The sequence below is a fragment of the Hemiscyllium ocellatum genome, chromosome 2 (assembly GCF_020745735.1).
Source record: "Hemiscyllium ocellatum isolate sHemOce1 chromosome 2, sHemOce1.pat.X.cur, whole genome shotgun sequence".
In the NCBI taxonomy this organism is placed as follows: domain Eukaryota; kingdom Metazoa; phylum Chordata; class Chondrichthyes; order Orectolobiformes; family Hemiscylliidae; genus Hemiscyllium; species Hemiscyllium ocellatum.
In genome coordinates this window covers 137,732,332-137,746,920 of record NC_083402.1, presented here as the reverse complement: position 1 = coordinate 137,746,920, position 14,589 = coordinate 137,732,332, and the positions used below count along the sequence as shown (strand labels likewise).

Genomic DNA, 14,589 nt, shown 5'->3' with positions numbered 1-14,589 from the left:
GGAACTCAAACACAAGATTTAGCTGCTGGTTTACATGTTTTAAAGTGTCATTCCCAAAATGGAACTACAAAGATTCCATACAATGTTATCAGTTTAGTCAGACCTTATTGACAATAGTCCTGAACCTTGTAACGATGAGTAATTATTTAGGAATGCAAGCGGTACTGCTATATGCCAATGTGCCCAGTATAATGATCTTTAGTGAGAATTTATAGCAAAAATTTACAATGTGATGTAACTGAAATTATACATCAGTTTTTCAATGTATAATTTCAGTTACATCACACTGTAAATTTTTGCTATAAATTCTGTGTTAGGATTGAGCCCTCCACTATCACCTGATGAAGGAGCGACGCTCCGAAAGCTAGTGTGCTTCCAATTAAACCTGTTGGACTATAACCTGGTGTTGTGAGATTTTTAATCTTTGCACACCCCAGTCCAACACCGGCATCTCCAAATTTTGAGAGAATGCAATTCTTTGGTTCACAGATAGAGTGCCTGGTCTATCAATAAGCCCAAGTTGTCTTATTATCGCAATTCCCAAACATGGATAATTGAGGTGGGTTCTGGTAATGACATGTGTTATTCTGAAAAATATGTCAACAGTCTTTATTCTATTACTTCAGTATTGACTAATGGTCAACAAATCACTAAATAGCCACTTAGTTGGAAATCCTGAGAATGTTTGTCGTACCTTGGGTCTTCCGAACCATTCTCTTCAATTACCACAATTGTGTCATCAGCAGTCATTATTTAATGCACATTATGCATTTTTGTAAAATGCGTGTCTTTGGGTCAAATGGTTGTTTATTGTCAATACTGCTCTTTATCTTAGACTAGGACTACAAGTTGTCAAAGGATCATTTTCAGTTGATCGCAAAGTGAGCAAGACATTAATTCCTGGAAATGATCTGTTTTAATATGAATGCACATATATGATAACTGAATTACATTGTATTGCAGGAATCAATTGACAAAATATAGAAAGCAGTTCCTTTGAAGCCTTCGAACATGTTACTTGTCAGTTTTGAAGAATCACTGGACCTGGATCTTTAACTTTGTTTTCTTTCCACAGATGCTGCCAGATCTGTTGAGTTTCTCTAGAAAATTCTGGTTTGGTTTCAGATTTCTAGCACCTGCAATTCATAGTTTTAACTTACTACTATAATTTTCTGAATGAATTTGGACAGAGCAATAGTCCAATTTTATTTTGGGTGTGTAGTCAGATTAACTGTTCCTTGAAAGTTGTTATGTAATACAATCTGCTAATATAGTGAGTCAGTTGATCTGTTATTTGACATTTTAATGGGCAGTACTGTCTAAAGTTATAAATTATTTCCCTAGTGTAACAGTAGTACCTGCTACTACTGGTTACTTGCTCCCTTTTGCCTTTTGATTACATTTTTGTGCAACCTTTTTCTCTGGATGATGGTGGATTTGAGTAAAATTACAACATTTAAAACACATTTGGATAAATGAAATGAATACGAAAGGACTGGACAGATTTTGGCCAGGGGCAGGTAGGTGGAACTAGTTTAATTTGGCCTTATGTTCGGTGCAGACTGACTGGAGCAAAGGGCCTGTTTCTGTGTTGTATGACTGTAATCTAATAAATTTATTAAAAAGTAATCTGCAACACAAAACTCACCAAAACTGAAAGACCTTGATCCAGATATCTGGGAAACAGTTTGTTTGTCGGCTTTCCAATGAATCTGAACAGCTTCAGCTGACCCGCCTTGTAAAGATTTCTCTCTGGTAAAAACAACAGCTTTTACTCATTTTCAAATTTTTAAAACCTGACCTGCTGTACTAACCAAGTGAAAATATTTATAACTCCTTCATAACAGATTTTCAATTCTGTTCTTAACATTTCCCATCTCACTCCATTGCTATTCTCATTTCACCCAGTTTATTTATCTCTTTTCCATTTTTGAGTTCTACCACTTGCATTCTACACCACCCAACAATCAAATTTAATTCTATCATTATGTCTGATAGAGACTGGGAAGGAAAACTCTATGCAAGACCGGTTAAAACACCTTCCTACAGTCACTACAATGCTAACCTTCAATATTTACAGGAAGCCGAAGAAAAACCAGAAAAAGGAAATAGATGCCTCTCCTGATGTTCACAGTAGCACCAGCTCAGGCAGCCAATTCCTTGTTGTATTGAATATCTTTAGAACGTGATAACTAGGAGAAGGAGTCAATTCAGTCCCTCAAGCCTGCGGCATTATTTAATATAATTACAACTGATCACATCTTGACTTCAGGTCCACTTTCCCTCTCACTCCTCCCTTTAAGCTATTATTAATTAAAAATCTGTCCATCTCCTCAAATTTATTTAATGCCCTGACACCCATAATGCTTGACAGAAATGAATTTCACAGATTGACAATCCTGAGAAAAGTATTCACTCCTCACCTGTTTCAAATCTGACACCCTTTAGCCTAAAACTACAACCTCTCCTTCGAGATTGCCCTGTCAAGGGAAACATGTACTCTATGTCTATTTGGTCTAATCCCTTTTGCATTTTATAAACCTCAATTAGATGTCCTCATGTTTCTAAACGGTCACCTAAACTGTTCAATTTCTCTTTGTAAAACAAGTTTTCACTTCTGGAATTAAATCTAGTGAACCTTCTTTGAACTGTCTCTGATGCAATTACATCCCTCAAGTAAAGATGGCATGTAATACTCCAGATGCAGTTTTACCAATGCCTTGTAAAGTTGCCCACTTTTATACTATTCCTTCAGCCAAAAAATGCCAAAACTCCATTTGCACTCCTTATTACCTGCTCTAAGACAGATTAGCTTTTTGCTACTCATGCACAAGGATAGCTAGATCCTTCTGCACTGAAGCATTTTGAAGTTTCTCTCCATTTAGATAGTAGGTTGCCCTTTGACTCTTCCAAATCAAACTGGCCCATTCACCTAACCTATTTGTAGCTATTTCTAAATTTCTCAACTGCAACTTAATTTATCACTTATTGGTATCATCTGCAAATTTGGTTACTGTACATTTTATCCCTGCACCCAAGACGACAGTAAATAAAGTGAGAAATATTTAAAGAAACAATTCATACAGGTTTAACAAAAATACATTCTTCTAAAAATGAAAAGGTAAGCAAGAAAGATCCATCCATGGCTTTCTAGGGAGATTAAACATTGTATTATAAGCCTCTCTTAATTGAATATAAAGTCCTGAAGGGCTTATGCCCCGAAACGTCGATACTCCTGTTCCTTGAATGCTGCCTGACCTGCTGCACTTTTCCAGCAACACATGTTTCAGGTTACACATTTTACCAGGAAGAAGAGGAGCTGAATATCATTTAATTGCTCAGATGGCAGAAAGCTAAAGCAGAAAGGAACTTTGGGTTCCTAGCAAATAAACCACAAGAAACTTGTATCAAAAGGTCAGTCTTTAATGGGGAAGGGAAATAAGTGGTTTTAATTCAAAAGGGAATGCAGTATAAAATTAGGGAAGCATTGCTAAAATTGTACAAGATGCTAGTCGCAGTACTCCTGGAATACAGTGAAGAGTTTTGGTCACCACACTGAAGGAAAGGTATACATGCCTTGAACAATATCCGGAGAAGGTTCACTATGTTGCTTCTATGTTGATTCAGTTTTGCATGAAGAAAAGTTGAATAGGTTGTTTTTCTAAATTCCAATGAGTACAAATCCAAGAGGAGACCTTATTGAAGCACAGGGTTCACATGGGACTTCACAGGGTAAAAGTTGAGGTGTTGAATCTCCTTCTGAGAAAGTTCTTTAGATTAGATTAGATTAGATTCAATCTAATCCAAAACTAGAGGGCATAGGTTTAACGAGAGGGAAGAAAAGATTTAAAAACAGACCAAAGGGGAAGCTTTTTCACACACAGGGTGGTGTGTGTTTATAGAATGAGTTACCAGAGGAAATGTAGAGGTGGGTACAGATACAATTTAAAAGGCCATCTGAATGGGTACATGAAAAGGAAGTGTTTAGAGGGATAGGGGAAAAATGCTGGCGAATGGCACTAGATTAATTTGGGATATGTGGTTGGTGTGGATGAGTTGGACTGAATGATCTGTTCAACTCTATGATTCTATAAACATATGAAGCTTGAAGCTAATGATGGCAAAATCATTTAATTGTTGCCAAAATCCACCAAGTTCACAAATGACCCTTAGTAAAGGATAACTGCAATTCTACCTGGTTTGACCTACATGCAACTATGGATCCACAGCAACGTGATTGACTCTTAAATCCCCTCTGAAATGGCCTAGCAAACCACTCAGTTCAAACGCAATTAGGGACAAGCAATAGATGCTGGCCTTGTCTACATCCCAAGGTATTGAAAGAGGTGGCTCGAGAAATCGTGGATGTATTGGTGATTATTTTCCAGAGTTCGTTAGATTCAGGATCAGTTCCTGCGGATTGGAGGGTGGCTAATTTTTTTTTTTAGATTACTTACAGTGTGGAAACAGGCCCTTCGGCCCAACAAGTCCACACCGACCCGCCGAAGCGCAACCCACCCATACCCCTACATATACCCCTTACCTAACACTACGGGCAATTTAGCATGGCCAATTCACCTAACCCGCACATCTTTGGACTGTGGGAGGAAACCGGAGCACCCGGAGGAAACCCACGCAGACACGGGGAGAACGTGCAAACTCCACACAGTCAGTCGCCTGAGGCGGGAATTGAACCCAGGTCCCTGGCGCTGTGAGGCAGCAGTGCAAACCACTGTGCCACCGTGCCACCCCTAATGTTGTACTACTTTTCAAGAAAGGTGGGAGAGAGAAAGCAGGAAATTATAGACCAGTTAGTCTGACCTCAGTGGTAGGAAAGATGCTGGAGTCTATTATAAAGGATGAAATTACAACACATCTGGATAGTAGTAACAGGATAGGTCAGAATCAGCATGGATTTATGAAGGGGAAATCATGCTTGACTAATCTTCTGGAATTTTTTGAGGATGTAAGTCTGAAGATGGATGAGAGAGATCCAATAGATGTAGTGTACCTGGATTTTCAGAAAGCTTTTGATAAAATCCCACATAGGAGGTTAGTGAGCAAAATTAGGGTGCATGGTATTGGGGGCAAAATACTAACTTGGACTGAAAGTTGGTTGGCTGACAGGAAACAAAGTAGTGATAAACAGCTCCATTTCAGAATGGCTGGCAGTGACCAGTGGGGGTACCGCAGGGATCAGTTCTGGGACCGCAGCTTTTTACAATATATATTAATGATATAGAAGATGGTACTAGTAATAACATTAGCAAATTTGATGATGATACTAAGCTGGGTGGCAGGGTGAAATGTGAGGTGGATGTTATGAGATTACAGGGTGACCTGGACAGGTTAGATGAGTGGACAGATGCATGGCAGATGCAGTTTAATGTGGATAAATGTATGGTTATCCACTTTGGTGGCAAGAACAGGAAGACAGATTACTACCTAAATGGAATAAATTTAGGTAAAGGGGCAGTACAAAGAGATCTGGGTGTTCTTGTACACCATTCAACGAAGGTAAGGATGCAGGTACAGCAAGTAGTGAAGAAGGCTAATAGTATGCTGGCCTTCATAACAAGAGGGATTGAGTATAGAAGCAAAGAGGTTCTTCTGCAGCTGTACAGGGCCCTGGTGAGACCACACCTGGAGTACTGTGTGCAGTTCTGCTCTCCACATTTGAGGAATGACATTCTGGCTATCGAGGGAGTACAGCGTAGGTTCACGAGGTCAATTTCCTTACGCTGAAAGACTGGAGCGACTGGGCTTATACACCCTTGAGTTTAGAAGACAGAGGGGATCTGATTGAGTCATATAAGATTATTAAAGGATTGGACACTCTGGAGGCAGGAAACATGTTTCCGCTGATGGGTGAGTCCCGAACCAGAGGACACAGCTTAAAAATAAGGGGTAGACTATTTAGGACAGAGATGAGGAGAAACTTCTTCACCCAGAGAGTGGTGGCTGTGTGGAATGCTCTGCCTCAGAGGGCAGTGGAGGCCCAGTCTCTGGATTCATTTACGAAAGAGTTGGATAGAGCTCTCAAGGATAGTGGAATCAAGGATTACGGAGATAAGGCAGGAACAGGACACTGATTAAGGATGATCAGCCATGATCATATTGAACGGTGGTGCAGGCTCGAAGGGCAGAATGGCCCATTCCTGCACCTATTGTCAGCCATGCCCACACCCCATGAAAGAATTTAGAAAAAAACCCAGAGTTCAATAGGATAGTGAAGGCTGCCTTTGGTATGCTTTCCTTTATCGGTCAGAGTATTAAGTATAGGAGTTGGAAGGTCATCTTGCGGCTGTACAGAACATTGGTTACACCATTGTCGAAATATTGTGCGCAATTCTGGTCTCCTTCCTGTCGGAAAGGAATTGTAAAACTTGAAAGGGTTCAGAAAAGATTTACAAGGATGTTGCCAGGGTTGGAGGATTTGAGCTTTAGGGAGAGGCTGAACAGGCTGGGGCTGTTTTCCCCGGAATGTCGGAGGCTGAGGGGTGACCTTACAGAGGTTTACAAAATTACAATGGGAATGGATGGCGTAAATAGGCAAAGTCTTTTTCCTGGGGAGAGGGGAGTCCAGAACTACAGGGCTTAGGTTTCAGGTGGGGGGGTGGGGAAGATATAAAAGACACCTGAGGGGCAACTTTTTCACGCACAGGCTGGTACATGTATGGAATGAGCTGCCAGAGGAAGGAAAGGCAGGATGCTGATACAATTGCAACCTTTAAAAGGCATTTGGATGGGTATATGAAAACGAAGGGTTTGGAGGGATATGGGCCAGGTGGGACTAGATTGGGTTGGGATATCTGATCGGTATGGACGGGTTGGACAGAGGGTCTCTTTCCATGCTGTACACCTCCGACTCTAAATGCACATTAAGTACGAAAATGACCAACTGTAATCCTAAACAAGAATTTTAAATGTAAACAAAGCAAATCACCCAGGTATGAGGAGACAACTGACTGTGCTAATTAATAAATAACAAGACGACAGTAAATAAAGTGAGAAACATTTAAAGAAACAATTCAAACAGGTTTAACAAAAATACATTCCAAAAATGAAAAGGCAAGCAAGAAAGATCCATCCATGGCTTTCTAGGGGGATTAAAAATTACATTCAATTAAGAGAGGCTTATAATACAAAGAATACTAGTGTAACCTCTTCACTTTTTATACTCAATGCCTCGAATAGCAAAACCAAGGATCCAATTTGCTGCAGTGTCCTTAAAGAGAACCTCGCTCACAGGAATCAATCAGTTAGTTCCGATCAATAGGGACGGTCCGCTCACCTGTCGTTGGGTGGTCTCATCCGGACACACACTTGTACCGCGCCCTCCTCCGACATCCTGGGCCCGACCCTGCACCCGGTTCCAGCCAAAAACAACTCGGATCGCAGTCCGCCCTCCCCTCCCCTTCCTCCCGGGGCTGGTGCCGGTGTCGGGGCCGCTTTCTCCTTCTCCCTCCCGGGGCTGGTGCCAGTGTCGGTGTCGGGGCCGCCTTTTCCCTCCCGGGGCTGGTGCCGGTGTCGGGGCCGCCTTCTCCCTCTCCCTCCCGGGGCTGGTGCCGGTGTCGGGGCCGCCTTCTCCCTCTCCCTCCCGGGGCTGGTGCCGGTGTCGGGGCCGCCTTCTCCCTCTCCCTCCCGGGGCTGGTGCCGGTGTCGGGGCCGCCTTTTCCCTCCCGGGGCTGGTGCCGGTGTCGGGGCCGCCTTCTCCCTCTCCCTCCCGGGGCTGGTGCCGGTGTCGGGGCCGCCTTCTCCCTCTCCCTCCCGGGGCTGGTGCCGGTATCGGGGCCGCCTTCTCCCTCTCCCTCCCGGGGCTGGTGCCGGTATCGGGGCCGCCTTCTCCCTCCCGGGGCTGGTGCCGGTGTCGGGGCCGCCTTCTCCCTCCCGGGGCTGGTGCTGGCGTCGGGGCCGCTTTCTCCTTCTCCCTCGCGGGGCTGGTGCTGCAGTCTCTCGTTCTAACTCCTCTCCTCTCTCTCCCCTCCCCCCTCACTGTTCAAATTTCGCGGCTCCAATCTGATTGGTTCACACTCCAGATTTTCGGTTAGCCTGGACTCTTCCACTCGTGTGGGAGGAGGGAGGTATGAGTAACTTAGACTCTTCCACAGCTGGTGGATGGGGAGGAGGCAAAAAGAAATCCTGCAGATGTTGGAATCCAAAGTAGACGGCCAGAGGAGGCTGGAAGAACACAACAAGCCAGGCAGTATCAGGAGATGGAGAAATCCACCTTTCTGGTGTAAGCAGCATCAATGTTGTCACCTCAAAACAAAAACAATTTACTTACACCAAATCCACTGGTCACCTCTTACTGACTCTACTATTAACATCCATAAAAATATCCAACAGGTCTGTCAAACATAATTTCCTTGTTGATGCAGCCTAATCATAGTTTTTAGTTGTTCAGTGATTACATCCTTTATAATTGATTTCCCTCCAACTGACATCAGGCAAACATCTGTAATGCGTCATTTTCTCTCTCCCTCCTTAAATAGTTGGGTTACATCTGCAAACTTCGAATCTACTGGAAGTTTTGCAGAATCATAGACTTTTGAAAGATGCTCACCAATGCCCCCTTTATTCCTATGGCCATCTTTTTCAATACTTTGAAATGTATATCATGATGTTGTGGGGACCTGACAACTTTCAGACCCATTGATTTGTCCAGCATTCCCATTTTATGAATACTGATCTTTTTCAGCATTTTTCTTATTTTTACTAGGATGCTGGAAAACTGAAATAAGAATAGAAATTACTGTAGAAATTCAGCAGGTTTGGCAGCATTTGTGGAGAGAAACAGTTAATCCGATATGAATTTCGTCAGAACTGGAAGGTGTTGGAAAATCATGGTTCTTAATTGCATAAAACTACAATTTTTCAACCTCTTTCAGTTTTGAAAAAAAGCCATGTCCCATGTTGTATTCCATCTGCCAAATTTTTGCCTGCTCTCTTGGCTTGACAAATCCCTCTGCATTCACCCCGCTTCCCCAACACTAGCTGTCCTTCCACTTATCTTTGTGTTATCTGCAAACTTAGTAACAGTGCTCTCACTAAGTTCACCCAGATAACTGGCCTTTAATAGCTGAAACGTAGAGTTTATGAGCAGGCAAGTGATGCTGTAACAGTATAAAACATTGGTTAGGCCATATCTGAAGTACTGTGGATAGTTCTGGAATTTACATTATGAACAGGATGTGATTGCACTGGAAAGGGTGCAAATTAGATTTTCCAGGATGTTGACTGAGCTGGAGAATGAAGAGGGATTTGGAAAGACTGGGATTGCTTTCCTTGGAACACAGGACACTGAGGAGGAACATGAATGAGATGCATAAAATTATGAGGGGTATTGACAGGGTAAATGGAACAAACGTTCCCCTTGGTGGTGGGAATCAATGGCCGAGGATTTAGATTTAAGGTATGGGGAAAGAGAGTTAGAGGGGATGTAAAGAAAATTCTTTTCACCTAAAGATTATAGCAATCTGGAACTCACTGCTTGTGATAGAGACAGAAACCTACAAAACATTCAAAAAGTGTTTAAATATACACTTAGGATGTCAATGACACAAGGCTATGAGCTAAGTGTTGTAAAAGGGGTTTAGGGTTGTTTTTGATCAGCGCAGATTGAATGGGCTAAAGGGCCTTTTACTTTGTTATAGGCTTCCCTTCTCAAAGAAAACAACTCCAGATTCTTTAATCTAGTCACATAATTAAAGTCCACTTGTGTAACAATTTCCATAAAACCTTCATATCCTTCCCGTTTGTTTCCTGTCACTCAGTCAATCATGTATCCATGTTCCATAGCTTTCAAGTTTCCCGGCACTTTATCAGCAGTCTCAAACTCATATAAATTCCACGCAGAAAATAAAGAACAAGTGCACACAGGTTTAAAGTGTTGCGCAAACAGAACTAGGGTGATATGAGAAAAAATATTTTCCATACAGCGGGTAGTAAGGGTATGGAAGGCGTTGCCTGACAAAGTGGTGAAGGCAAATTCAACTGGGGCATTTAGGAGGTTTGTTGGATGATTATTTGAAGAGAAATGATGTGCAAGGTTACGGGGAAAAGGCAGAAGATTGACAATCGGTAATTGACATAGCAGGTATCATGGGTTGAATGGCCTCCTTCTGCACCATATCAGTACTGTGATTCTGTGCAGTAGAGGAGGCCATATCAATCGCATTATAGAATTTGTAATAGGAAATGATAGAGAAGCTAAATCATTATTTTGAGTTAGTGTTCATTGACAAGGATTCAAGAAATCTCCCAATCGGAATTTGGTATCAAGGGACTAGTGAAAATATAGTTATAAAATGGTAATGCTGGACAAATTAATGGGTCTGAAAGTTGACAAGTCCCCACAACCTCATGATATACATTTTGAAGTACTGAAGATGATGGCCATAGGGATAAAGAGGGCATTGGTGATCATCCTTCAAAAGTCTATAGACTCTGCAATGCTCCCAGTAGATCGGAAGGTTGCAGGTGTAACCCAACTATTTAAAGAGGGAGAGAGAAAATGAAGCATCACAGATCTGTTTGCCTGATGTCAGTTGGAGGGAAATCAATTATAAAGGATGTAATCACTGAACAATTAAAAACTAGTGATATGATTAGGCTGCATCAACAAAACAGGGAAGTTATGTTTCACAGACCTGTTGGATATTTTTATGGATGTCAACAGCAGAGTCAGTGAGAAGTGACCAGTGGATTTGGTGTAATTAAATTATCATTAAGCTTTTGATAAGGTCCCACACATTTGTAAACAAAATAGATCACGTGATGGGGGTAATATATTGGTATAAATTGACTTGGACATGCCAGTGTTGGACTGGGGTGGACAAAGTTAAAAATCACAGAACACCATGTTATAGGAGAATTAGTTAATGGAAAAAAGCACAGTGAGTATGAATAAATAGGTCATTCTCAGCTTGGCAAGTAGTGAATAATGGAGTACTGCCAAGCTCAGTACTTGGGCTCAAACTGTTCACAATCCCTATCAATAATTTAGATGTGGGGGACCAAATGTAATATTTCCACGTTTGTAGATGACACAAATCTAGTGGGAATGTGATTGTGAAGAAATGTGAAGAGGTTTAAAGATTTAGATAGGTAAATCTAAAGAAAATAACAGATGGAATATAAGGTGGATAAGTGTGAGGTGATCCACTGATAGGAAAAATAAAGATGCAGACAATGGTCAGAGATTGGAAAGTGTTGACATCCAAAAGAAACTTGATGTCCTTGAACATTAGTCAGCTAATATGCACAGGTAGCAAGTAATTAGGAAGGCAAATGTTTTGTTGGCCTTTATTATAAGAGGATTTGTGTATGTAAGTGAAGATGTCTTGCTTTAATTGTATAGAATCTTGGTGAGACTGCACTTGGAATACTGTATTTTGGTCCATGTACCTAAAGAAGGATTGCCATACAGGGAATGAAGTGGATATTTACCAGATTAATTCTTGGACTAGTGGGGGTGCCTTGTGTGGGGAATGTTTAGATTACCTACAATGGGGAAACAGGCCCTTCAGCCCAACCAGTCCACACTGACTCTCCGAAGAGTAACCCATCCAGACCCATTTCTCTCTGTCTAATGCACCTAGCACTATGGACAATTTAGCATGGCCAATTCACCTAACCTGCACATCTTTGGACTGTGGGAGGAAACCGGAGGAAATCCACGCAGACATGGGGAGAATGTGCAAACTCCACACAGCCAGACACCCGAGGTTGGAATCGAACCTGGGACCCTGGTGCTGTGAGGCAGCAGTGCTAACCATTGAGCGACCGTGCCGCCCTTTGTGGTGACTGAACCTGTATTCTCAAGAGTTTAAAAGAACCCGAAGACTGAACTTTAAAATCCCTTAAAAAGATAGACCACGTGGTTTGGAAAGGATGTTTAAAGCGGATGTGGGGTGGGGGTGAGTTGGAACCAGAGAACAGAGTTTCAGAATAAGGGATATGCCTCTTAGCATTGATATGGGGAGGACGCTCTTCATCTAATTTTTGGAATTTTCTATCTCAGAGTCTGTGGAAGGTATCCTAAACAGTTGATATTTATCTTATTTCTAAGAATTAGTTAACCATGCAAAGACCTCAGTTGGTCAGATGGAAAGGTCGACCATGGGCATTCCTGGTCAGAACCTAATTCAAGTGCGAATGGGTTTCATCATACCATCTTATTAAATGCCCTTCCTGCCACCACATTTATCATCGGCAAATGCAGATGACTCCACCCATTATCCATGATTAAACATGGGAGATGAAGGCAATCATGCATTGACAAGACATCATGGGCACTAGAAATGTGGCTCTAGAAAAATTAGGACTGTGAACTGAAAATTGCACAGTATATAACATGAGAAAAGATAGAAAAGATGAAGTAGCTGTACATATGAGGCATAACATAATGGTAGTAGAAAAGAAACTGTTATTTCAGCAAAACAAACGTCGATGCCAAATAATAGCGATAAAAGATAGTAAAGATTCAATTGCAATAACTGATATACTCTACAGATCACATGAAAGTGAAAGGAGGCAGAGGAAGAAATTTATATACAGGGAACTGAATAAATAAAAGAAAAATAAACATGATAATTCTAACCACTATATTAAGTGAAATGAAGAGGTAAGGAAAAGAGTTGAGCCTTTTCTAATTCAATGTTTAAGAAATCCAACAAAGGAGGATTCATTATTAGTCGAGAAGACTAGGGAATGAACCAAAGCCAATGAGAGAAGGTTTTGTCGATAATGACTGCAACATAATACAATTTAGGATCACAGAAATGAAGGATATAATTGTATTATAAAGAAATTGATAGATTGGGGAAAGGTTGATTTTGAAAGACTGAGAATAGAACTGAGAAAATGAATTGGGCAACAATATTGATAAACAATGTAGGAAAAAAATGGGAAATATTTAATCAATGGTCAATAGAGAACAGGAAAAATATATTCTGTTAAAAATAAAGAACAAAAAAAAATCAATTGTGAGATTCTGTGAATGAATAAAGACACAAGGCACCAACTGAGGGCTAGAAAAGAAACATACATTAAGTACAAAGACTACAGAAGAGTGCAACAGAGACAATATGAAGAGATTAAGACAGAAGGGAAGAATCCAATTACAAAGGTAAAGGAAACTGTGCAATTAAATTATCAGGAAGGATAAAACAAAAATAGTTAAATACTTTGTAGGCACCTCAATTTTTTTAAAAATGGGAGGCCGGAATAAGAATAGGATTATTAAGCACGAGATGGGATAATACTACAGGTAACATGGGAGAGATAGTATAAATGTTAAACTATTATTTTCCTTCATATTTACCAGGAGGACAGAATTGGTAGATAATGACATGGTATCTTGAGGAAAGCAAGAATCACAAAAGTTTAACATGCAGTGACAAAAAGACATTGTGAAGATAAATTGACTACTGGCCTTTACTGCAAGGGAATTGGATTATAAAAGTAGGGAAGCCTTGTAATAACAGTGCAAAACGTTGGTGAGATCACATGAAGAGTATAATGAAAGCAATCAGTTGTTGATTCCTGTGTTGAATGGCTTATCCTATGACAAAAGGTTGAGTTGGCTAAGTCTATATACTTATGAAGAAAGGTCATTGTACTCAAAACATTAACTCTCTTTTCTTTTCACAAGTGATGCCAGGACTGCTGAATTTCACCAGTAATTTCTGATTTTGTGTAGGCCTATACTCACTGCAGTTCAGAAGAGTGAGAGGTGATCTTATTGAAACATGTAAGATTCAAGGGGTTTGACAAGATAGATGTTGAAAGAGGATTATGACTTAATCTTTTACGAGATTCCTTGTTGAACACTTTGGAAATTCAAATACTACATATCTACTGGCTCCCCTCTATCCACACTGGTTGAGACATCCTCAAAAAGCTTTAATAAATTAGTCAGACACGATTTCCCTGTCATGAAGCTATGCTGACTACTTGGTTAGATTATGATTTTTCCAAATGTTCTATTACTTTCTTAATAACTGACTTCAATACTTGTCCAACAAAATGTATTAGGTTAATTGACCTATCATTACCTGCCTTTTACCTCCATCCCTTTTTGAAAGGGGTGTCACATTAGCAGTTTTCCAATACTCTGGTACTTCTCCAGAAGCCAACAGTTTTGGATAATTCTAATTAATGTATTCACTATCTCTGGAGCTACCTGTTTTAGAATCATAGGATGCAACACATCAGCTCCAGAGGACTTATTTGCCTTTAGCCCCATTATTTTGTCTATGATGATGGTACTTAATTCCTCCCCCATATTTAGTTTTAATAGAGTCATAGAATCATAGAGATGTACAGCACGAAAACAGACCCTTCGGTCCAACTCGTTCATGCCGACCAGATATCCCAACCCAGTCTAGTCCCACCTGCCAGCACCTGACCCATATCCCTCCAAACCCTTCCTTTTTTTTATTAGATTAGAATCCCTACAGTGTGAAAATAGGCCCTTTGACCCAACTAGTCCACACCGACCCTCCGAAGAGAAACCACCCAGACCCATTTTCCTCTGACTAATGCACCTAACACTATGGGCAATTTAGCATGGCCAATTCATCT

General features: G+C 40.9%; 1 protein-coding gene across 1 annotated transcript in view; it reads right to left on the bottom strand.

Moving 5' to 3' along the window:
• Positions 1-14,589, bottom strand: part of cenpe (centromere protein E) — a 133,421-nt gene that overhangs the window by 111,761 nt on the left and 7,071 nt on the right. Inside the window, exons 2-4 of the mRNA XM_060841949.1 lie at positions 9,491-9,512; positions 7,295-7,991; positions 1,649-1,752 (exon numbers count right to left, since the gene is read on the bottom strand). Coding sequence (XP_060697932.1) covers positions 1,649-1,752; positions 7,295-7,991; positions 9,491-9,512 — 823 coding nt within the window. The remainder of the gene's footprint in view (positions 1-1,648; positions 1,753-7,294; positions 7,992-9,490; positions 9,513-14,589) is intronic.